The sequence below is a fragment of the Hippoglossus stenolepis genome, chromosome 4, assembly GCF_022539355.2.
Source record: "Hippoglossus stenolepis isolate QCI-W04-F060 chromosome 4, HSTE1.2, whole genome shotgun sequence".
NCBI lineage: Eukaryota > Metazoa > Chordata > Actinopteri > Pleuronectiformes > Pleuronectidae > Hippoglossus > Hippoglossus stenolepis.
Genome location: NC_061486.1, coordinates 28,086,378 through 28,112,833, shown reverse-complemented (window position 1 = coordinate 28,112,833; position 26,456 = coordinate 28,086,378). Strand labels below are relative to the sequence as shown.

Below are 26,456 nucleotides of genomic sequence, written 5' to 3'. Positions count from 1 at the left end.
ATAAAAACAAATGTTTTAAAACAAAAAGTTGAATATAGTAGAACATCTGACTTACTTAATTTATTTTATTACCCTCACACTCACGCAATTGTTAAATACTCAACAGTTCACACAGAGACAATGGTCTTCTTTGGTTCTTCTGGTTTATCACAAGAGCAGACAACAACAAAGGAAACAATGATGCATCCTGATGTATTTCAATGTATCACATCAACAATTTCCTATATTACTGCACATGGCTGCTTTTTCATCAGTTATGAACTAATCAAATATGAACTCTCTTTTTATTTAGAAGGTGCTTTAAAAAGTATTATTGTTACTGTTATTACAAGTGTGCTGTAATTTACAAAATAAGGTTTTCAATTCATAAATCAGACTACAACAGTGGTCTATGACAGTTCTCTCCACACTGATTTGACATTCATTCAGTTTAGACTTGTGTGCTGCACTTAAGGCTTAAAAGGACAAACTCTGATTATAGCCTCTACACCAGTGGTCGGCAACCTTTTTGACAATAAGTGCCAATGTAAAATTTTCTTGTGAATTAGTGTGCCATATCAAAAAAATGTTATATTAAGTTTTATTATTGAACCACATTGATATTTCCAACAGACATGTCATTTTATTCCATCCATATTGGCTATATATAGAACACAAGAAACATGTTTATCTCATTATGATTGCAATAATAAGTTTGTCATTAACCCCACCAACCCCACTCATATTCAGAATTGCAAAAGCTTGGTTCAAAGACTTTGAGAGAGTTTGCTTCCCATACCTGGACACTGCACGTTTGATTGATTCTCCCTTGTCTGCCTGATCCTTGAAACTTCTTTCGTGCTTTGTCTCAAAGTGGTGCTTAACTGGACGTTCGTCACACAACATTTTCAAAACATAACGTGCACACAGCACGGTCCTTATGAAAAACAAAGCCATAGTCTGATTCATGTGGGAAAACGTGAGCAGCGCCGGCTGGGAGGCTTCTTCTTCTTATTATTTAATGGCGATTAGCATCCAGCCTATGGCGCATTACTGGCACCTAGAGGCTGTGAGGTGTTAACATCAATCAAGCTAAATAATACAGGCTGCGTGATGGCAAAACCTTTGAACATTTCCTTAACAAGTGTGCCAATGATTGTGCTGCGTCTTATCCCTGATGTCCGGACTGTGCGCCACGTTAGGTCTCGTGTTGTGTATATAGCAGGTTGAAACTTATGTGTCATAAACTCTCGAGCGAATCAAACAAACACAAAGTAAAAGTCAGTCCTGTACATGTCCTAATAACTTGTGATCAGTGATGGTGTTGTACTAAGGTCTAAGAACACCAGGACGGCAGAATCAACAGTTAAAATCAGATCATTAACCCTTGTGTTGTCCCTGCTTCCCCCGGCTGTTGGCCCCCCCACATAGCCCACCCCATATTAGGACGCACACATAGGGCAATAGACAAGTGAGCAGCCCTTGCAGATGTATTTGTTACACCCGCGGCACATGGTGTGAGTTTTACAGTCCTTTTTCCTGGGGCATATCTGACACCTCTTCCTCTTACGCCCCGAGCGGGGCTGCTGCTAGGGCTATGGAGGAGGCCAGACGCTCGGGTCGAGCGCCGTGGTCAAGAGCTCTCTGTGCGGCGGTGGCGGCGGCGGCTTTTACAGCCTTCACAACCGCGGCGGACGCTTCCGTGCGGGGGATGCGCTCCCTTCGTGCGATGAACAGAGTCACGAGAGCCTTTCCCAGCTGCTCTAGGAAAACCCTCCGCTTGTTCCGCTTGCCCCAGTCCATCCAGTCTGGGTTGATCTCTCTCCATATCACGAAGGCATCGTAGGAAGAGACGTCGAGAATGATGTGAAAGACGACCAGGGACCAGCGTACGTTAGGGTTAGGGTTAGCTGTACGTTCCGATCACCTTGTCTAGGTTGTCCATGCCACCTTTGTTGCGGTTGTAGTCCAGGACGATGACTGGTTTCCCGTCCTCGTGGTCGCTGACGTCGGCCTCGGCGTGCCGTGTGCTCAGGAGCACCACGTTCCTGTTTTTCTTTGGGATGTAGGACACCAGAGTGGCGGTGGGCGTGAATGCGAACTTGGATGAGAACACCTCTCTTCCCTTGACTGCGAGCAGCCTGGTCGGGAGGTCGGGCTTGTTCTTCCGAACCGTGTCGACCACGGTGAGCTTCCTCTCCAGGAGCTGCTGCGCGAGTTCGTAGGAGTTGAAGTAATTGTCGCACGTGACGTTACGACCATGCAGTCCCTCCGTTACATCGAGCACTACCCGCAACCCCTGGTTCCGTTCTGGGCGCCCGCCGCTCGGCTTTCCAGTGTACACTTGCATCTTCCAAGCTTGCTGGATTTCGCATCACAGGCCACCCACGACTTGATCCCGTATTTCACCGGCTTGCCGGCCGCCAAGAGCGGCCGGGCGGGACGTCGCGTGGATGGTGGGGCCCGGGGGGACCCCGCTTTGAGCCGCAGCAGAGGAGGAGGAAGAGGAGGAGGAGGAGCAGCGGCCCTCCTCTCGGCCATACGCTCTCGAGGACCATGTTATTTCCCCGTTTCTTGACGGGAAGGTCTCTTTCCACGAGTCCGGTGGTGGTGGTGGTGGTGTCGCCGTGGTCTTGTCCTTCTTCTTCTTCCAAGGATGACGAATCTGCAGAAGCATCACCCACTGGGTCGTAGTCTTCGTAGTCACCGTCGTCTTCGTCGCCGTCCTCTCTGTCTTCTTCTCGGTCTGCTTTTCTGTCTGCTTCTCAGTCTGGCTCTTTCGCGTCCTCTTCGGGTTCAGAGGATGGTTGCTGGGAGAATAGCTGTTGGAGAACCTGTTCTCTGGTGAAACGCTCCTGACGTGACATCGTGCCATGGTCCGGGAGAGTGGCACACGGAGAATGGCGCACCGGCTTCTATGTGGGTCTAATGTACCCCCCTAGATTACAATTGGAATCAGGTGTGGGTCTAAATGACCCCCCAGGAGAATCGAGAATGACAATCCATTGGTCTCAATTACCCCAGGAGAATTGGATAATGACAATCCTTGGGTCACCCTAACCCTAACCCTGACCGGCCAGGGCTTGCGTATGATCACACACACGCACACACACTCTGGGTCAATCCGACCCAGGAACAACACGAGGGTTAAAAACTCTTAAAAGAGCAGTTTCAGTGCTATGATGAGGTTTAAAACCAGACTTGAACTTTTCATATACATTATTGCGGCCTAGAATGCTTTTACACCTCTCTTTGCTGCCAACCTCAGTGTCTGAACTAGCACTTGCACTACTCCGCCCAAATATTTGTTCACAATCACACACAAATTTTCCGATAAATATGCTACAATATGCTGTACTGTGGAGATTATTGTCAGCTCTCTGCCCGCCTACTTACCAGTACCCAATCAACTGATCACATCACCCAAGTCCTCCATGACCTTCACTGGCTCCCGGTAAAATACAGGATAAACTTCCAAATTCTACTCACTACCTACAAGACCCTCAACAACCTGGGTCCACCCTACCTCTCGGACCTCATCCACCAGCACACCCCCACCCGACAGCTGAGATCAGCTGATGCCAACCTCTTTCAGGTCCCCAGAACCAAGCGCCGAACCTGGGGTGACAGGGCGTTTTCAGTCGCCGCCCCCACTCTCTGCAACCACCCAACATTAAAAATGCCCCCACGCTGCTATCTTTCAAAAAGGCCCTCAGAACCCACCTCTTCAGACTTGCCTTCCCCAGCTAAACCCCCGGCCCCATGTTTTTATTCTGTTTAATTTTATATTTTATATTTTTCATAGTATACCTGACTTTTTAGCTTTTTCATTGATTTTAAAGAGTATATTGATAGTTTCACTATTTTATTCTCTGTGAAAAGCGCTATATAAGTGCAATGTATTATTATTATTGGAAAGTGAAGCAGTGCTGCAGCACTAGAAGGCTAATTTGGACAGTACAGAAAATTGGAGCACCAAGCTTTCTTTTAGCCGATATGTATCCATTAAAAGTTGCCCACAGCATTATACATATCAGAGATGTCTTTGCTGATCAGTCAGCAAAAATAGAATGCAGATCTAACCTGAATGACCTTGACCAATTTTGCACTGGCGATAATCAGTAATAGCAACCAACAAGAGTTGGATGGGATTTCCATTTGACAGTAGAACTTAAAAAATCCCCATGTGCATTTAACCTGTAATATTTACATATGATCAAATGTATATTTATATTTCCTCTCACTCCTCACCTTCCTCAGGTGCCATTTTAATTGCCCAATCTCTGGACTATGAGACCTGCAGGGACTACTTCCTTACTGTGGAAGCTTGTGATGGTGGCACACCACCACTGAGTGCAATTTCTACAGTGAACATAAACCTGACGGATGTCAACGATAATGCACCCATGTTTAACCATGACGTCTACAGTGCAGTGGTGTCCGAGGATGCCAACATTGGAGAATCTGTAGTACAGGTAAGCTCAGCAACATAGTAAAACTTTCCCTGCAAGTGTGGAAGACCTGAGCATGAAAGTGGTCCAGATGTGTTGCACAACATAAGATCCAAATAGGACAACTTCTTTTTTTCAAATCAAGAACACATCAATTAGACAAACAAAATATTTAAACAAGCAACACAATAAAAAAAAAAGAATTCAAATTCAAACCTAGAGCAATTCATTTAAAAAAAACCTCTAACCCCGCTAATTATTTAAGTCTCTCCAGTACAATACAAAATGCCATCTCCTTCATCCTATATGCATTGATGGCACATCCATTTTTCTCCAAGATAGAGCAATCATCATCCTGGCCTGCAGGAGTCTAAAGTCGATTAAAGTTGACTCTTTTGAACTAACAATAAAGCTTCCTAGATGTATATCTAGTACACATATATTTGCTTGGAAAGGCCCCTTCACTCTAAATTTATCGTAAATAGAACAAATTATTTCCAAAATTGTTGGACGATTCCTAACATTGTACCTTTACTTCTCAACATTTTGCACAAGTATTCAGAACATCAGGAAACCACTGGTTCAATCTGACCAGAGTAATATAAGTTCTCATCAACCAGTGGTATTGAAACAACTTTACTTTCATGTTGATTGATTGTTTTGAGGCTTTTAAGCATGTTCTTCCCCAATCAGCTTCTTAAAGAGATAGTTCTCCCAAAAATTTAAATTCACTTATTATCTACTCACCACTATGCAGATAGAGGGGTGGGTGAACTGTTTAAGTCCACAAAAGACTTGTGGAGTTTCATGGGTAAACAGTGTTGCAGCCAAATACAATAATCCAATAATTGAAGTAAATGGCGACCACTTCTTCAAATGAAAAATTCGAATGAGCTTTTTCATACATTTTCAAGAAAATAATTAGTAATTTTTCTTGTAATATCTTGTTAAATTCAATAGGTAGGACGTCAGGATGTGGTACTTTACGATTGGCAATAATTTGGATAGCCTGCATCCCATGTTAAACCTTTATCTAATCTCCCTTGCATCTTCTATCAGGGTCTGGAATTGAAGCTGATCAAGAAATCTGTCTCTTCTGAGGCTTGAGGGCATTCTGATTTGTACAATTGTTCAAATTCGTATAGAGTGTTATAATATTTTTATACTTTTTTTTAATATTTCTTAAAAAGAACACACCACAGCAAATTCCTCGTATGTGTAAACCTTCAATTTCCTAGTTAAAATTGTATTTGTTTAACCCATATTCACAAATTACAATTTGTCTCATAGGGCTTAACAAGGTGCAACATCCCTCAACAAGAGTAAGGAAAAACTACCCCAAAAAACTATTAACAGGGTAAAGAAAACATAGAAACTTCGGAGAGAGCCACATGTGAGGGCAGAAGTGCAATAGATAAGCAATAGACAAAATAACAGTATTTAAAACATTGATTCGAAGAAACAGTTTGTAACATGATGGAGAAGTGTGTCAATGTGTAAATTATACATACATAAGAAAATATCTGATAGAGAGGAAGGGAGCCGCAACAACAGCTTCCACCACCACGATCAGCTGCAACCATGATCAGATCCAACCTACCTGGCAAAAACCCAGTTTCTGATTCTGATTCATAAAAGAATAGATTACATTACAAAAGAGGTTGGAATGCTTTTGTTGGATCGTCCCCTTTTCTTTAGATCTATCTCTACAGTTTGAATTTGTTATCCCAATGTTTCCATGTTTCTTTTGTTTGAGCTTAGCGGTTGTATGACAGAACATTTTCATGTTAATGTATACTTTGAATGTTTCACTAGGCACTAGTTTTTTATGTATTCAACAAAGTAACTGTCAAGTTTATTTGTCCATACATGTAGCAAAGTTTGGGTTATGTAACGAATTGTAGCAACTGAAACAATTTCTATATATTCATACTCAATGAAATAATTGCATGATCGCTAATCACTATGCTATCATACCTGCAGCTTTTAATCTTTGATAAGAGTTGCATTGAGACAAGAAACTAATCAATACATGAATGATATTCACCTAAACCTGGATGACAAGAGAGAGAAAATGCTCATAGGATGGTTACAGTAACGAATAGTTCTTCAATTGTTCTCATTCAGGCCATATATATATATATATATATACACACACACACACACACACACACACACACTACATTTGAGGATAACTTTTTAATATTTTTTATGATGTGGCTTTTTCTGTCGCTTCATCATTGATCATGAATCCTCTTGATTTGAACTTTTCCAATGGCCGGTAAATTTGCTGTGATCATCATCACATTTACAGGCAGGTGTAAATGTTTCCTCTTGTATCATATCCAATACTTTATTCATGATTCTGAAGATGTTTCTTGTTAATAACGGCACCACAGTTAATAATCAACCTCATAATATAGGTTATCATGATGCCCAATGTTAAGTGACACTAGATAATAAATTATGATAAAGTATCTTAAACTTGCGATGTATCATACCCTTTTCACAGCAGACATTTTCTCAGAGAAAGCACAGCTATAAATAATGGCATTAATATCTGCGCCATTCCAATAACTTTCCAAGTAAACCATGTCAGCAACTGAGAATGCACAATGTCAGAGACCTGGGACTGTCTTATCTTAATGGAATGCAGCCATCAATCATATTATTCATTCCACCAGTGCGTTTTCTGCTTTAACAAGTCAAAATGTCTGCAATAAAAAGGCGTCCATAGGCAGTGAAATATACCTTTATATCTTTGAAAGGCATTTAGTTAGAAAATCCTCTTTATTTGTTAGTGTTTTATATTTATAAAGCAACAAGTGAACGCAGAGCATTACATGCGTTTGTCTGTAGCCTTGATAGTGTCGTATTATTTTAAACTGCCAGAATCTTTTGCTCTGCTGTTATCTGTTCAGTCTTATTTAAAACAGTGTTGCCTTTGCATGGTTAAAACTATTACATTCATTGCCGGAGTATATTGTAGCCTGAGATCACAGACTATTCTGATCACCACAGAAGTTTGAGTTTAGCTTGGTTAAGTTTGGATTAAGTTAAACCTGATCTTTACAAAGGAGACGGTTTGGTAAATGGTAATACCACATGGATGAAAAATACTTCATCATAGAATGTTTTTATTAAATATAAGAAAGGAACAAGTGGTGTGACTGCTGTATATTCACTCATGCTACTGTGTTGCTGTGTTTGTAGCTATTAGCAGAGGATGTGGACAGTCAGCTGAATGGAGCCATCCTCTACTCCATTGTCAGTGGAGACCGAGACAACCAGTTCTTCATTGACCCACTCAGTGGGGTCATCAAGGTCAACAAGCAACTGGACCATGAGACAGTGAGGACACACGGACACACACACACACACACACACACACACACAGTTCTTACAGGGGCAGATCGAGATGTTTTGGCTTCACTGTTCAGTGTTGCCATCTTTCTATGTTTATAAAATGGATCCAACAAATGTTTCAAACACAGACACTGGCTTTACAGAGTGTGAACAAAGATTAAAGACTTGTTACCTTGTAGCTTCGTTTCTCATGATATACTGTATATCAACCTGCAAGCTGCATTGTTATAATCTGCAAGGTCATAACGGCCAGAAAAATCTAGCTTCTTACTTTGTTTTACTTAGTAGGTTATTGCCTAGCAGCTCTGCTTTTTCTAGCTGATTTGCAGCAGGCCTGAACCAGTCTCCCTTGTCTGACTTTTTTTTTCACTCTTGGTTCTCATCAACTGCTTTTTCCTCATCTCCTTCTCCGCAGTGCTTGAAAACAGAAATGTTCATATTCCTATCATAAAGTATTCATGAGAACAGCCGATGAGCCGGCTGAGCGTGCTCAGAAAGAGAGCGCAGGGGCGTGTGGGGGATCAAAGCTTTTCACTGATGAAAGTGTGTTTGGGGTTATCACACAGAGCAGCAGCTTTCTCTTCTCTCTCGCTTCCTGTGCTGTGTGTGTGTGTGTGTGTGTGTGTGTGTGTGTGTGTTTACATAGGTTTCATCGACTAATTTCTATACATCTTCCTCTATTTCCTCTGCCCCTCTCCCTCTCTGGGAAGCAGGTCATAGTTGTTAATTACTGACATTCATTTTTTCATACATCTCAGGCAGCAGAATACTGTTTAGTTGCTTCTGTTACATTTCTCCATCGTGTGCAATGTGAAGGGAAACAGAAAAATATGCCGCAGCAGGTTTTTTGAAGAAGGAGCAACATGCCAGAAGTGTGTGTGTGTGTGTGTGTGTGTGCGGTCAAAGGACCAAATATATCAACTAATCGTCATGGTTTTTATCTGCTACTTACAACTTCTTTGTTTGTCATTAAAAAGTGATAATTGATTAGCATCTGCTGCTATTGTTTATTTTTATTATTATTATGGCAGCTGCAAGATAATTACAAATTCCCACCTATTAAGTTAAATTATAGTCTGGTGGTGTTTTCAACATGGACTCAACCCCCCGGGATACTGACAACCTGTGTGCTGTCTATTCCTGTGATGATTGATTTCTTGGCCACTTTGAGGTAATGACAACTGCTGTGAACTAAGCACTGACATATTGTCTCCCTTTAAGTTAATATAGCAATGTTTGATTAATAGCTGCTTATTTTCACATCTGACAGTTACAGAGCAACAGGATCATTCACTCTGTTTCTGTTGTGCAACAGCTTCTGTCTCTTAAGTTGCCAAATGCGCCACTATATTCACCAAAAGCATGTACTACGAGTCAGGATTTGTTGTTATCAGAATAACTTCAGGTTTAATTCATGGTTTTCAGTCCTACGAAGCTGGGTCACTTCCTCCCGATGTTAATCACCATGGTAATAGACACTGCACCTCTACCCTGCCCCAGAGCAGGTTAAGTTTAAAATAGCAGATAAAAACCGTCGTCAGCCCAACTACTGACCAATCCGATCCCTGGAAAACCAGTTATCATTCTACAGGATCCTGACACAAGGGTTTACAGTAAAGGGACATATCCAAGCCTTGCTACACATCAACCCAAACCATTCTATACGCCTCAGCAACCCACATAAGAAAACTCAAATATGTTTGACCTCACCAGATTTCTAGCCAGACGCGAGTTGCTCATGGGAGGACTCAGAAGGTTCAGTGACAAGCTAGGCAACTACTGGGCACGGAAATCTTCATTTGAGGATGCTATTCAAGGTCTACACCTAACGGCTAGCGAAGAGCTTGACTTGTTGACTAAGTGGTTGCGTGATGAATCCTCGCAACATGCAAAGCAGTGCACATCAACAACCCTTTTTCTGGACTGACCAAAGTGTGGGGAATGGCTCTCCATAAGCTTTGGAGAAGGCTCTTTTTGATTGGCTAGAACGCTTCCCTAAAATCTCACTAAAGGAGCCTCAACTTCTGTGTGATCTTGGGGACCTTCTTTTTGAGATAGACTCCGCCAAGAACCAAGGCTACATACCAGGACTTATATACGTCGACACAACACGTGGAATCGATACCATAGTGGAAAAACTCCTGTTTGGCCTGCAGGACAAAGAACAACATTTGGTGCAATTTCCTCCTTTCTGTTTTTGCCAGCTTTGTTAAGAATAAAGCAAGGAAGATTAATGACCTTAGTTTCAGGTCTCCAGTTCCATCATCTGTCCCAACCCCATGCGCTCAAAAAATGCAGGGCATTCCGAGAGAAGTCTCTAGAAGAATGCAGATATGTCACCCCATGCGCAGGTCTAACAGTGAGGGCAGAACAGGTGTGAATGGTTGTTTGTCTCTATAGCCGTTTTCAGATGGGACCTCCAGAGGAAGTGGGTCCGGACTTTCCCTAAAGGTTTCCACTCATACATGAATAACGCAGCAGGAGATTCTCACATTCATGACTATTTTGGCCGTTCAAATCGAAAACTCTCTAGACATCTTCGTCAGTGTCTTCTATGTGTATGACACAGCTATTTCATCCTGAGATATTTGAATTCTTTATTTTTTTTGTGCCATCATCAACTCCCCCACAATCCTGCAAAGGATCTCTTATTGTGTTCGCACATCCGTTCCCCTCAACTTTCTGCATACTTTATACTGGGGGCAGACAGAGAAAGTCCACAGAAACCCAGGAGGCTCTCACTCTGACACGTTCACGCATAGAGCCCCTGTGGAGAGTTAAGTGCATGTCTGAAAGCAGCTTCAGTGATAATTAGGAATGTTCAGTACAAACTTAAATAATAATGGCCCTGAGGAAATTTTCACAAATCTAAGACAAAGCTAATGAATCAACTAGAAACTCACATAGCAGCTAGACCTACTTTTGTTGGTTGTACTTCACCTTTATGTAGTTTTAAGTTTAGATGTTGATTTATAAACATTCACGAAGCCTTATGCATGTTATACACATTAAAACAGTTTAGAATATATCACAAAAATAATGGATGAAGCTTTGTGGATTTTATAATCACTGATACATTCGTGTTTAAATTATGTTAAAAGGGTTAAGATCTTTAAAAGAATGGATTGGTAAAAACAGGTCTTTCCAAAATCAAGCACAAAACACCAACAAATCACCCTCATCTTTCATTATAACGGAATATGCCTACAGGTATAAACATTTGTATCATTTTACTATATTCATGGTTCTGATGACGTTGCCTGTAATTAATGATTCCGCCACATGAACACACTCATAGCAGTATAAGAAAACACAGAGTTAACAGAGCCAGTCAATAACCAGCTTTACAGAACAGAGTGGGATTGAACTAGAACAATAAAGAAGTAGTCCAGAAACACTGGGCTGAAACTTTCTGTAAAGCCGAGCAGTGCTGCTGATAACTCTCTAGGTATATCAGTTTAAGATCAAGTTTCTCTCCTAAAGACAGATTTTCACATTTCTTATGTTCAAGTTAATCCACTTGTTTCATTTATTCTATTTGTTAAAATAAGTGTTCCTTTTGGCCAAAAAAATGCAACAGTATTCAGCAAATTCCAATATCGGTGAGTTCCTGATATCAAATGTGTACCACCTTCTGTCAGTACCAAGTAGTCAGGGCATGAGTTGTATTTTTCCTCACTCAGGGCTCTTGACATTCTGAGTGTGGTTCTGTCCTCAGACCTCTCCAGCCCAGCGCAAATAAAAACTGATTTTAAAACTGTGACCTTTAATTTCAGAACAATGATAACTCAGCTGCTGATTCCTCTTTTTGTCATACATTTATCCAGAATAATCAACAGTCCTGTTGCATGAAAATCAAGTGTGAATCTCATATTTTCCACAACTGACTTGTCATTTTTATTATAAAAATATTTATTAGGCCATCTTTAAGTTGGTAAAGTTTGAGGAATGCAATCAGCAATCAATCAGTATAAATGTCCTTTGTGTCCAAATAATTGTGGTTATTATATAGAAAATATCCATATTAGAAAGTAATTGGAAACTTTCAGAGGCAGATAGGTGAATGTAATATAAAAAACATCTTTGGCCTTTGACTGAAAAGGTTGACAGTTCAGGTTTGTTTAAGTTTCTGTCTGACTTTCCTTGGTTTGTTATTTGTACCTATAATATTAACATTGCCCACATGTTAACTGCTAAGATTTGGGAAAGCAAAGAAGTCATACCATTGGAGAAACATTACAGTCAGATGATCAGACAGGTTCAATCAATCACATTTTATTTGTATAGCCCATATTCACAAATCACAATTTGTCTCACAAGGTGTGACATCCTCTGGCCTTAACCCTCAACAAGAGTAAGGAAAAACTGCATGCAAGTGCAATAGAGGCCACGTGTGATGAAAACATCAGAAAGATGAGGGTATTTGCAGCATTGATTAGAATAAAGATGTTGTAGCCTAATGGAAGGTAAATGAATTGATGGATTATTGTCAGTAATGCTAGAGTATCTGAGTGTTACGACCCAGCCCAGGAGAAAACCCAGTTGCAACATGATGAATGAGTCTCCCCTCTTCTCAGCTCCCAACAACAAACAGCAACAAATTATTACAGCCCATTTAGGTTTATTAACTCTTTTTGCTTGAGGGTAGGCTAACAGCAAAAAAGACATACAAAAACAACCTTAAGGCTAACAACCTAAATTTACCTACTCAAATTAAAGAAACAAAAAGACATATTACTAACTTAATTACTAATCCCAAAACAGGACAAAACATGGGTTAAACAAAAATGCTACCCACCCCTATCAGACCGGGCTGGTACATCAAACAACAGATCTTAAGACACTTTACAAGAAACAATTCTGGCTGGCAGTGGCAAGAGGAGAGACTGCAAGAGCTGGGGGAAGCCGTCCTCTTATCCTGCAAGCTTGGAGGCTGGAACCAATCAGCTCCCTGGAAACAAACCTACACACTCACAGTCAATCATCCACTCAGTCAGTCATTGAGCCAGACACACCTGCAACACATCACACACAAGCATCACAGCAGAGAGGGAGAGAGATCCACAACACAGGCACAGTAGATAAAAGCACATACACCGATGTATAGAACATTTCACATGACCTCAGGGTCGTAACACTGAGTAGACATATTATATATCAAGCAGTCTTGTTGTAATCATAGTCCATGGTCAGCTGCCACCACGATCATGATCCACCATCAAGATCGGATGCCACTATAGTCCACAATCATGATCCACTGTCGCCATCAGGATCCACCATCAGCTGCCACCTCGATCGTGGTCCACCACCATTATCAGATGCCAACACGATACAGGATCCGCCATTATTATCATGATCTCTGATTCGCGATCCACCATCATAATCCACGATGTGGCCGCAGCGGTGGCCCTTATAAGGCAAAGGGACTCCGGGGAAGAAGTCAAGTCAGTAACATGTATTGATGAGATATTCATTTCTTTGATGTGATAAGGATGGAGAAGAGGAAGGAGAAGCTGGAAAGAGAAGCTCCGAGTGTCGTGTGTCCCCCGACCTTCTAGACCTATAGCAGCCTAACTAAGAGCAGGTCTAAGACAAGCCTGGACCAGCTCTAACTATAAGCTTTATCGTAAAGGAAGGTTTTAAGCCTACTCTTAAACGTACAGATGGTGTCTGCCTCCCGAACTGAAAGTGGGAGATGATTCCACATGAGAGGAACCTGATAGCTGAAAGCTCTGGCTCCTACTCTACTTTTAGAGACTTTAGGGACGAGGAGTAAGCCTGAATTCTGGGAGCGCAGTGCTCTAGTGGGTTGATAAGGTACTATCAGCTCTTTGAGGTATAATGGTGCCATATTATTAAGGGCCTTGAAGGTGAGGAGGAGAATTTTAAATTCTATTCTAGATTTAACCAGAAGCCAGTGTAGTGAAGCTAATACTGGAGAAATGTGGTGTCTTTTCCTGGTTCTTGTCAGGACACGTGCTGCAGCATGTTGGACAAGCTGCAGAGTCTTTAACGACTTACTGCTGGAGCCTGATAATAAGGAATTACAATAATCAAGTCTGGATGCAATATCGTCTAGCGCAGCTATATCATTAGATAATGTATCTCTAAGGTGTTTAGGGCCAAGTATTAGAACCTCTGTTATATCTGAGTTTGATAAAAGAAAATTGCGGGTCATCCAGGTTTTTATGTCCTTGAGACATGCTTGGACTTTAGTTAATTGATTACACTGTTCTGGTTTGGTTGGTAATAGGTTGGAAATACAATCAACAGGTTAGACGAACTTCTGGCAGACTGGCAGGGGAAAACAGCAGATACACAAGCACAAGGAAACTCCAGGGAACAGAACAGCAACATTAGGTGACGCTTATGGGGCGGCTGTGGCTCCGGAGGTAGAAATATGCACTGTGTATGATAGAGTGTTGCACACAGATGCACTGTATGAAACTGTGTGTAAATGGGTGAAAAACTGCAAAAAACTGTACTGTAATGTGCTTTTAATGGTCATCAAGATTAGAAAAACTCATTTAGCATAAGAGAGGTAGCCTTTAGAAAAACTATGCAGTTTAGATTTGGAAATGGAAAGAAATACAGACTATTTACCATTTACTGGACAGCTGAGCCAAGAAGACATAGAGACTTAATACACAAGTGAGGGATACAAAAATATCAGGCATCCTAGCCTGATGGGCATCAGGCTAGGACTAGTCCATTGCTCAGGATTCATTCTAAAAAAAAAACCATCAGCCTACACAGGATAAATCTAAAATGATGACATCATGAACACCTTCATATTCCTCCAGAGATAATTACTTCCGATTTTAATATCCAATTGTTTATTCTGCGCTGCTACCCTGAGGACAAACCTTACATTTTCACCACAAGGAAAGGCTCTAATAATAGTAAATTCATCACTGTGTGCGTATGTCCAGCAGTTTTTAACATGTTGGATGAAATGAATATGAGGGTATCGAGGATAAACTGTTCCTCCAACTTCAGGTCAACAAAACCACTTTGATCAAATCTCAGTTTTCTACCTCTACAAATTGCTATGATTGCAAAACTTGAAGCGGCCAGTCCTGCTTTCAGAAAACTACTTTGTGGCTGTGATATCACAGACTCTATGATGATGAGGTTTTTTTTTTGTTTTCCATGGTGTGGATGTTTCTCATGTACCTTTCATTGTATTTATCCTTTAGGTTTCCAGCTACTCATTGGCTATCAGAGCTCTGGATAGTGGAATCCCACCCATGTCCTCCAACGTGATGTTCAACATAGATATCTCTGACATCAACGACAACCCGCCCACCTTCTCCCCGGCCAACCTCTCTACTGTCATACAGGTAAATCTCCTGATTGATATGATGCTCACTTACAACACAGTTGAGACAAGAATGTATCGTTTATTAAAGTATTTAAAGTTATTAAAGTCAACAGTCAGTAATAAGCAGAGTTTAAAAAATTACTGTGTAAATCATTGTAAGGTAATGATTTACTTATAATGCTAACAATTTATAATTAACTCCGGTCTTTTTGAGGGCCCCAAAACTACAATATAAATTAAACAGTTCAATGTAGACATTGTAGGGACAAGTGTCTCCTGGTAATTACTGTATTACAGTGCAAACCTGTTAAATTCACCATGTTTATACCGGGCCAAAGTGATCCCTATAAGCGGTTGATTACTATAAACAAATTGCGTAGCTTCTGCACAGTGATAGAAGACACAGAGAGAAGCAGTCAATTACTGACAGAGCCAGAACACAAGGTAAAAAATACATTTTTAAAAAATTAAAAATTATAAAACTTTTACGGTCCAAACACATGAAAACAGCCCAAATGAACACTGTAAGCGGATTACTTAATTACTATAACCAAATTATATAAACAGCATTTGTATCAGCAGGATTCTGTCCCATGCTTTTTGATCCATATAAACGGTTCATCAACTATATACTAAATCACTATATCTGGTTTCCACTGTACTACACTATTTTCAGTAGCTAGTACTCTGTAGGTAGCTAGCTTTACAGATTAAACTTTTCCCCAGCTCTTTTATACCCTGAATTACTGCTGAAACTGCTGCAAGGAAATATGCCATGTCCCCAACCTTTAAGGTTGAGTTTAGGCAGAAAATTGGGAATATTGTACTGTTGGAGGCAGTGTGTTTTTGTCAGGTGCTGGTGGGACAAGATGTCCAGTTTGAGTAAGAGTTTTTTAAATTGGTCTTAAAATAACAATTAGATTCCCATCATAGGTCGATTTTGGCTTTCAAAATTCGTTCACCCTCTCCATTCTCGCTGAGAGATTCTTTCCTCCATTTCAAAGAAAATAATAAAATACAAATTCCACAGCCATCATACTGCTTAAAGTGTATTCCAAAGTTTGTTGTAAGCTAATATGAGTGCTCAGAAGTTAGATTTAGACAAAACGATCATTCAAAAATTCCTCTTTTTGTTTACAAGGCTGTGTTTAGTTGCTGAGAAGCAGCGGAGGAATAGTAACAGATATTTCTAGGGCTGACCACAATTTCAACCACAACAGAGTTTGGTTCAATTTGCATTATGCAGTTTGCAAGCTTGCCCTGAGAAATTCTGGGACTGAGTAAAATGACATATCTCCAGATGAAGGATCAGGGTTAGTTATCAATGAATCAATTATATGACAGAGTACTACAATTTCTGGTTTGCTGGAGCCATTTAGTTCTGATATGTGCCCCATTACAGCACTAAGACCTCTATGGTTGAAAATGAAAGGAAATGTGGTGTTAATCAGAATTGTAATGCAAAACAAAATTGTTTGAGCAGCATTATACTTTCAGCGCAGGAAAATAATAGCAGTTTCCCTTGGTGATCAGTCAAGTGATTGTCAATAATGCCCAAATTAATTTTTATGAAAGAATTAACCTGAACAAGCAACAAAGGTTTGGATATCATAAACTGACTGACGTAAGTTAGAAAAAACCACGGCAACAATTTACACCTTAAAGTACAATTATTTTATACTGTTGTGAACTTGCAGTAAAGAGAAACTAGTCGATCACCATGTCTGTCAAACCCCAGTGACTTCAGGAAAATCAATAGAAAATGAAAGCACACCCAGACTAAAGAAACAACCCTCATTACATAAGCTTCATTTAGTGACTGCACCACAGAATTGCAACAAACTTTCAATTGAATATCAGGCCCCATTCACACCTCGTAATTACATCTGTCCTGAGTAATCCAATCTATCAATCAAATTTTATTTGTATAGCCCATATTCAAAATTGTCTCATAGGGCTTTAACAGGGTGTAACATCCTCTGCCCTTAACCCTCAACAAGAGTAAGGAAAAACGACCCAAAAAAGCCCCTTTAACAGGGTAAAAAGAAGGTAGAAACCTCAGAGAGAGCCACATGTGAGGGATCCCTCTCCCAGGACGGACAGAAGTGCAATAGATGTGGCGTGTAACTGAGAACATCAGCAAAATAATAGTATTTACAGCATTGATTAAAAGAAACAGTTTGTAACATAATGGAAAAGTGTGTCAATGTTTAAATATTTGTACATTAGAAAATGTCTGATAGAGATGAAAGGAGCAGCAATGACAAATGAACTGAGGAGTTATTGTATGTAAAGGTAGAGTATATGAGTAGGCATATTGTATATCAAGCAGTCTTGATGTAATCATAGTCCATGACCAGCTGCCAACAAGATCACGATCCATGATCCGCCATCAGGATCTCTCTGCAGCTCTAAGTTCAGTTGTGAACACACTCAAAATACCTTGAGGATACAGTTGAGATCCAAATTCTCATACCACATTCATGGTCGCGTGAGACCCCATCCTAGGCAACATAAGAAGGACCAGCTACTCAGTTGATGTATTCTGACAACAGTTTCACAAAAAATTGAATGTATTTAGTTTGTGGCAACATCCACAATATCAACACTGATAACCCCATATTATGTATTTTTTTCAAATGTGTGTAATCTTCCTTCACAGCAGAGCTGCATGCAACACGTTGATTCATTTAGCCCCTCTTGACCCATCTCTCTCTCTCTCTTTTTCTACCTCCTTCTCACACGCTAGCTCATGCTGATACAAAGAAAGACACATGCACAACACATCGACAATAAACACATCTGTATACACAAACTGGGTAAAAACAATATAATTTGTGCTTAGCAAACTGAAATGACTTAAGTGTGTATTTGTATGTTTAGTGGGCGAATGAGATGCAATCACAAGTGGTCACAGACGCATTCTGGATGCATTTTAATGCCAGGTGTCAACAGAAGATTTTAGTGTTGTCCACCTGTGATTGGATCTCTCAGGACTGATGTTAAGAACAGGTGTGAGCAGGACCTGGGACATACGTGGCCACATTCTTTTCTCAGTGTAGATGCAAATGTGTCACATTAAAGGACCACCCACCTCTGAACTTAAGTATATCTACAATTCTCAGTGTTTCACCGACATCTATTTATTTGTGGCCTCTAACAATTAAATCTTATTTTGTTGTAAAATCTTATTTTGTTGAAAAAGCTGTGCAGTGCATTGATTCACTCAGACCCTCCTTGCCTATCGTTCTCTCCTTGTCTCTCAGACACAAACACACAGATGACAGACAGAGACAGAGACATTGGGTCTTTGCAAATAACAATTAAGTAGCTCTTTATTTGTGTGGAGAATAGGAAAGTGAGAATGTGTGAACTGACAAACTTTCACCATAGATTGATGTTAATACAGGTGTGAACAGGGCCTTAGACTTGCTTAGACTTTGCCTCTGTTGTATTTACTCTATTACTGCTTTAGCTGCTTTCAGACATGCACTGAACTCCGCAGATCCTTTGTATTTTCTCCGGAGGAGGAGCATGTGTGAAAGCAAATGTCCGTGTGAGATGCTATGCAGTTTCTATGGACTTTATAGTAGGACTCCAGGCAGATAAAGTCCGTCGAAACTGCGTAGTGTCTCACTTGTACATTTTCCTTCACACATGGAGAAGTCTATGTGTGAAGGCTGGTCCTCCGCTGGATTCACCACGAGCGAGTGGGGGTTTGATGACGCTTCTAATGCGCGACGCAAAAATGAAAAAACAATTTCTCATGTCTGAAAATAGCTTTTGAGACATGCACTTAACTCAGGAGAAACTCCGGACATTCTCTGCCTGTCTGCGTGAGAGCAAATGTCTAAGTGACAGCCTCCGGATTTTCTCCAGAGTTTCTCCTGCCAGCCCCCTAGTAAAAATTCTGGATAATGTCCAAAGGAGCCAATGTGACAACACAGCAGGAGATCCTCCGCAGGGTTCACCACGAGTGAGTGGGTGTGTTGATGCTGTTTATATCACGCGACAGATAATTAAATAAATAAAAAATACAAATACCTCCAGTGGGGGTACCATACACATCAGTGAGTTTTTGGTACTAAGGGATGACACCGGTGTAAAGAAAAACACATGATCTTAGCAGAAAAATAATACATTACATTCTGTCTCTGCATGCTGTGCCAACCCTCACCTGAGCTCTCCGGAGATTTCTGTGATTTCTAGCTCATTGTTCATGCGTGAACGGCAAACTCGGGAGAAAGTCCGGACTCAATTCTAAAGACATCCTCCAGAGTTCATGTCTAAAAACATCTTATGTGTCTGTTCTTTACATTTTAATTCCTTAAAAAATGTTGCCTTTCTTATAATTTACATTTGATTATTTTTATTGCGTTTAGCCCTTTGATGACACTTGTTATATGCTTGTGTGTCTTGTCCCTCAGGAAAACAAGCCAATTGGCACCACCATCCTACAGTTATCTGTAATTGATCAGGACTCCTCCCACAATGGCCCGCCCTTTGACTTCCGCATCCTGTCAGGAAATGAAGGCGAAGAGTTTGTGCTCGAGAAGGATGGAACCCTGGTGACCAATCAAGTGTTCAGAAGAGACCTGGCAACTGAATATATTATTCAGATACAGGTAAAGTCGAACTGTGGTTTCTCCTACAGAGCTGCTGATGTTATTTTCTAACAAATCACAAACTCTTTTCTTTATTAAGCATCATTTAGAGATAGTTACTCTGGGTTTGTTAACATATTGAGAGTTGTGAATGGTAGAGTGGATTAAATAACAACAATTGTAAGGTTATGATAATATTAAAGTAATATTAAAGTAATTAAAGTTTAAGTTTTAATTAAGGCTTACAAGACCTCTGGAAACATGATGAGTGCTGTATATGCCATCAATTAGCTTCCAGACCAAAGTAACAGTCATCTGTATTTTCTTCACTCTCAATGTTCTCCTTCCTCCTCCCAGGTGAAGGACTCTGGGAAACCTCGCCTGTCCTCCTCCTCCATGCTGACAGTCAGGGTAATTGAGGAGAGTCTTCACCGCCCAGTGGCATTACCACTCGAGATTCATATCATCACTATGGAGGACGAGTTTCCTGGTGGTGTGATTGGCCAGCTGCACGCCACTGATGCTGACCCTTATGATGTGCTGACCTTTGGCCATTCTCCCCCGGCCCAACGCAGTCTCTTTAAGATTAGTCCTCGAGATGGGAAAATAATTGCCCTTGGTGGGTTGGATGCAGGCAGGTACTCCCTTAATGCAAGTGTTAGTGATGGCCGCTTTGCCGTGCCTGTGCCTGTGAGTGTGCACGTGGAACAGGCGACACCGGAGATGCTGCACGAAGCAGTGACAGTGCGTTTTGAAAGTGTGGCACCACAAGACTTTGTGGCATTGCACCTGAAGAGTGTGTTGAAGGTGCTTCAACGGGCGGCTGCATCACAGCAGCAAGACATGCTGCATCTTCTCAGTCTGCAGCCAGTTGGTGGGACGCAACAACTGGACTTGCTTGTCGCCGTGGAAACAGTGGGGGGTGGCTACTACAAGGCGGCCTACCTCACCCAGAAACTGAGTGCATTGAGGCGGCAGCTGGAAGAGGTCCTCAGAGTGTCAGCAATCCTAGATAAGAACTGCTCAGGGCTGGAGTGTCGCGGGGCACAGTGTGAACAGAGCATCATCTTGGACTCACACAACCTGGCTACATACAGCACGCCACGGGTCAGCTTTGTCTCACCACGCTTTCAACGGACCTCGCGCTGTACATGCAGTGGTGAGTGACCAAATCTGTGCAGGTGATTCGGGCTTAGAGGTCTGAAGTCTTCCTCTGTCATCATATGCGTAGTGTTTTCCACAACACAGAGCACATGTAAGATCCAATTGAAATGTATAGTCATCCTAAAAAGTAAAACTCCAGCCTTGGAGCAGATCCTCTTATTGAGTTATGCAGCTATTTATGTCTATATGTCAATATGTCTACATATGTCTACAAATGAATAGGCTCAGTAGGTAGTGTGGATTCTTCACTAACCAGAAGGTTGGTGGCTCGACTCCTGTCTTGCAAGCCAAAGTGTCCCTGGGCAATAAACTGAACTATACTGAACCCCAAACTGTCCCTGACGGCTGTGCCGGCAGTGTGTGATTGATGTTTGCCCCTAGATGTAATGTATGAATGTGTGTGTGAATAGCTAAACAGTACTGTAAAATGCTTTAACTGGTCATCAAGACTAGAAAAGCTCAATAATACAGACCATTTAGCATAAAAGGCAGTCTTTAGAAAAATGATGCAGTTTAGTTGTGTTGAGATTTTTTCAGATGCCTTTGATGAACACATACACTGATGTAGTCAGTAGTATATACAGTATGTGTGTGTAAGACCACAGAGCAGTGTGGGTGTGAAGCCAGGAGTGTCATGATTTCATGCACAAAATGCACCATCAGTGTCCGACAAACTGAAGCAAATGAATGAAACAGATCTGATTACATTGGCAATATCATTACAATTGACTAGATATTGACTTAAAATGTAATTGTGCATCAATGGAAACTTGGAATCAGATTGCAACATGTGTGATGGGAGTAGTTGCTAACCAATTGTGTTTTGTGCATGAATGGAAAGTGTTACATTGGCAGACATGATTTCATTCACGTTGTAGATGAAATTTCACAAAGATGCATGAATGGTAAATTGTTTGTATTTTATATAGAGCTTTTTCTACTCTTGATGCGCACTCAAAGTTCTTAACAGTACAGTTTTTTGCCATTCATCAACACATTCACACACTTCATGGGCAATTTGGGGTTCAGAATCTTGCCCAGCGAAACTTGGTGAGGTGCAACAATTGTAGTTATAATACACTTATTTCGAAAATCAAATGTAGTAATTCATTATGTTATACACAGTGATTTCCCCTTTAATGTGTACTTAATGCGTTGTGGCAGAAAATAACACATTATGGGCTAACACTGCTTATATGACAATCTTACTCAAACATGAAAATCAGTACAAGGCTCTAGTTCATTCATGGCCCACAGAGCCCCATAAGGATCATTTGAATGAAAAACAAACCTGCAGAGCCTTTTCCTTTTCCTCTTACTAAAGAAATCATCCCCCTGGAGCTATGATAACTGTATGTTTTCTCTCTTCCTGTTCGTGTAGATGCCACCTGTGCTGTGCTGACAGAACAATGTGAGGACCAGCCTTGTCCAGCAGACATGCAGTGTGTTTCTGTTGAGGCCACCAGAGGGCGATATGCGTGCCAGTGTCCACCAGGCAAACTGGGAGAGTGTGCAGGTGTGTGAGTCTGTGTTGTCAAGGAGAAAAAAAAAACAGGCAGCCATTACAGATCTGTAATGTATGAAAGTAACACATGCAGCAGACAATGTATTTACAATGTCATGTTAACATACATTATATCTGCTGACTTGCTGTTAGTTTGACAACACAAGTTCAATATCATAACTAACAGCTGTACTGTAATTTTTGTGTTGTGTGTCTAATTGTTCCTATATAGTTCTATCTTAACCTGATTTATGTACATGTGATTGTTCTGGGTGCAGGTCATTCGTCTCTGAGCTTCTCAGGTAACAGCTACATCAAGTACAGACTATCTGACTGGCTGCAGACAGAGCTGAAGATTAGCCTGAGGATCAGAACACTGCAGAGCCGAGGAATCATCATGTACTCACACACGGAGCCCTGCACTGTGCTCAAGGTACACACACACACACAAACACACACACACAAAGATGTTGGTCAAGACTCTTAGGCTAATCAGTGCTAGAAAGGACATACTTCTGTTTCCTGAATTCTTCAAAGAACAAACAAGCTGAAGGACATTAAGTATTACTTATTAGATGTAATTATTAAAAAGATTTTTTAGATATAGATCCTCAGGTCAACTCTCTTGCTGAAGTCATGAGAGATTTACTGACAGAGCTGACAAACCCTGAACTATTATTATACTATATTATTGTGTAAATGAACTCAATCAAACTTGCAATTTGTTGAAATATTTTTGTTCGTCAAGGTTTTCTATCTAATACCGAGAAAAAAGTCATAATATTACGAGAATAAAGTTGTAAAATTTACTACGAGAATAAATTCATAATATTCAGAAAATAAACTCGTAATTTTAGGCTACATGTTATTTCAGAAAAGCAGCCTGCCCCAGTGTTAAAATGAATGCAGAATCTTGTGAAACTACTTCAGTATAGGATTCACAAATAACAAAATACTGAATCTTTTGGCACATCAGCACCACATTATCTAAGTATCCGTACTTCAAAAAGATTGAACAAGAAACTGGGTTTATTCAGCTGAAAGAACCACACAGACTTGAGGAAAATCGCCTCTTTTGTGGAGTAGGAAATGTTATTTTTTTTCTACTGCGGTAAAGTTTGAAAGATATTCACAGATTCTGACTTTTGTGTTTTTTCTCGTAATATTATGACTTTATTCTCATAAAATTACGACTTTATTACCTCTTGTAAAATACCAGTTTTATTCTTTACTACTTTATTCACTCTATATTACTACTTTAGTCACATCATATTTCGACTTCACAACGTGTCATTTTGCAAAACTACAGTAGCATCCTGAGTGGCCTTTTTAGGCACAACCAAGAAAACACTGAATCCCAACAAGGGATTTAAAATGTTTGTATGTAAGTTTGATAGAAGATGTAATGTAAACAAGAAGATTTTCCATTGATGAATCTCTTGATTGGATATAATCCATTGCTGGACAATGAACGTGTGTGCATGTTTGTGTGCTTGTGTGAGCAGTTGGAGGAGGGGAAGCTTTGGTTCCAGCTGGCCTGTGGCTTTGGCAGTGATGGAGGTGGAGGTGGTGACAGTCACAACATGTTGGGGATCTCTGGCCGCCGTATCAGCGACGGCAGCTGGCACACTGTGGCACTGGAGCTGAACCGCAACTTCAGCAGCCTGGCGCTGGATGACAGCTACGTTGAGCAACGCCGGGGACCACCGTTCATACAACCACTCTCTCCAGATAGAACCATCTACTTTGGAGCACTGGTCAGTCCATGAGTATTTGTAGCTACACTTCATGGGTTTTGTATTGGATGTCACTGCAATTCATGTTATGGCACCTCACCTTTGGGGCATTCAGAAACACTTTCAGATTGTTATAAAATGATGCTTAAGTACACCTACTAGCTGGCAGTACCTAGAATCTGGTAGAAGGTAGAAGTGTAGTTGAATGCTGAATGTAAGTGTCTTTTAATCATTATTTTGATGTGTGATCAATGTCTGTGTGCATTGCTGTACAAGGCCCCTTTTTCTGCTCTCTTTTTATCAATGACACAAATACAACATAATACAACATTATCTGTCTCATCCTCTATCATCTGTGTGCATGTATATCTGGGCTGGTTTCAAACTTAAGGAAAATCAACTGCTTCATAAGGAAGGAAATGCATTGCACACAGTGCTAGATCTCATCTCATATAAACAATGCATTTTCATGATTAACACTGAATGCAAGCACATGCTGATAATAATAACAAGCATCATCATCATAATTGTTATTATTGAAGTAGTCATCTTTACCTCTGAATTCATTTGATTACATTTTGTCCAGATTTGTAATTTCAGTGGGTGTTTGTTTAATCTATACATTTCTCATCTCTTTCACTACAGGTGCAGCACCCAAACTCTCGCAGCCTCATGGACTCCCAGAAGGACCCGCGGGTGCTTGAGGGTTTCCAGGGTTGCCTGGACTCGGTCATGCTGAACAACAATGAGCTGCCGCTGCAGAACAAGCGCTCTCGCTACGCAGAGGTGGTGGGACTGACGGAGCTGAAGCTGGGCTGCATCCTCTACCCCGACGCCTGCCTGCAGCAGCCCTGTCGCAATGGAGCCACTTGCACCAGCCTGCCCTCTGGCGGTGAGTAACAGGAAATACAGCAGCTATTATTAGCATTAACTCATTGATGCAACATTTATGTATTTAAATTCAATATGTTTGTTCTTCAACATGCCAATTATGTGAAGATAATTTTACATAGTGGCACAAGAATAAAACTGGTTAAACTAAAAAGGTGCTTCTCTTTAGATGTAGCATCCAAATAAAATTGTGAGACAGCATTATCTTCTATCCTTTAATAGAGGATTGTCCAGTTTATCCTATATATCCTTAGTATTAAGAGAAGTAAACCAGCACTTATAATGGCTGCAACTTAGATACCTCTGGGTCATTTGACTTGGTTTGGAATCTTCCAAACAGAGACAGCCCAGGTAAGTAGGTCAAGTGTGATCAGCAACTGATGGTTGGAATCCCTATACTGAGCAGGTAAAGTGAATGTAGCAGTCGCAGTGATAGCACACAGCAGAGGTGCGTTTTTGTTGTAAAGCTATCTTAGCAAACCTGCAGGCATACTGCTGTAAGACTCCCCACATACCAAATATTTGTCATTTTCACTGTAATGAGAAAGTCAGCATGGGAATTGTTGCAGCCCACTGTTGTCTTTTATACAGTGCTAGAAAGGTTGTGACTCTGATTACATGTCTGAGCGATTCCTTGTATATATGCGTGTGTGTACAGGCAGGTGCGTGCGTGTGTGTGTGTGTGTGTGTGTGTGTGTGTGTGTGTGTGTGTGTGTGTGTTGTGTGTGTGTGTGTGTGTGTTCATTATGCTGTGTAGATGATTACCCAAAGGTGTGATTTGTGTTTTGGCCAAGCAGCATTGTAAACTGTGCTCTGACTGCTCTAAATTTGTAATGAAGCTTTTCTCCTTGTCCTCCTCCTCCCTTTCTGACCACCAGGTTTCTCATGCAGTTGTAACCCCCTGTACACTGGAGGGCACTGTGAGATGGAGATAACGGCGTGTGTTCCCAACCCATGTCAGAACAGTGGCGTGTGTAAACCCATTGGCAATGCTTTCCTCTGCAGCTGCAGAAGAGGCTTTAAGGGCTTGACGTGAGTTCCAGTCCAAACATAGATACATTATCTGTCGGAGGTGTTTGTCTCCACCCCGGAGACAATGCAATACAGAATAATCCATTGGAAAATATGTGTCTAATACTGTCTAAAAAGGGTGGGGTTTCAGCTCTGTAGACATATTATCGAGCTTGTCACATTTCCCAGGTGCCGGGAGAATTCCGTCACTGTTAAAAGTAAATGCAATGTGACAGCTGACATCAAAGAACACACAGAGATGAATTTAAGCATGGTCTTACTCTCTCTCTCTCTTTCACACACACCCGCACATATGCACAAACACACACGCGCACACACAAACACAGTGATGTCTAATATTAACAATAACTACTTCATACCTAACCTAACTAAAAACGAACTAAACCTTGGCGTTTACTACAGTTA

At 41.0% G+C, this 26,456-nt stretch overlaps 1 protein-coding gene across 5 annotated transcripts in view; it reads left to right on the top strand.

The window, feature by feature from the left end:
• The window catches only part of fat3a (FAT atypical cadherin 3a), a 177,260-nt gene that overhangs the window by 139,859 nt on the left and 10,945 nt on the right, over positions 1 to 26,456 (top strand). For all 5 annotated transcript variants that reach the window (XM_047339510.1, XM_035153811.2, XM_035153813.2 and 2 more), the window contains 10 exons: positions 4,240 to 4,454; positions 7,644 to 7,781; positions 14,996 to 15,139; positions 19,548 to 19,745; positions 20,082 to 20,883; positions 22,270 to 22,404; positions 22,671 to 22,825; positions 23,898 to 24,149; positions 24,774 to 25,020; positions 25,898 to 26,051. In XM_047339510.1, coding sequence (XP_047195466.1) covers positions 4,240 to 4,454; positions 7,644 to 7,781; positions 14,996 to 15,139; positions 19,548 to 19,745; positions 20,082 to 20,883; positions 22,270 to 22,404; positions 22,671 to 22,825; positions 23,898 to 24,149; positions 24,774 to 25,020; positions 25,898 to 26,051 — 2,440 coding nt within the window. The remainder of the gene's footprint in view (positions 1 to 4,239; positions 4,455 to 7,643; positions 7,782 to 14,995; positions 15,140 to 19,547; positions 19,746 to 20,081; positions 20,884 to 22,269; positions 22,405 to 22,670; positions 22,826 to 23,897; positions 24,150 to 24,773; positions 25,021 to 25,897; positions 26,052 to 26,456) is intronic.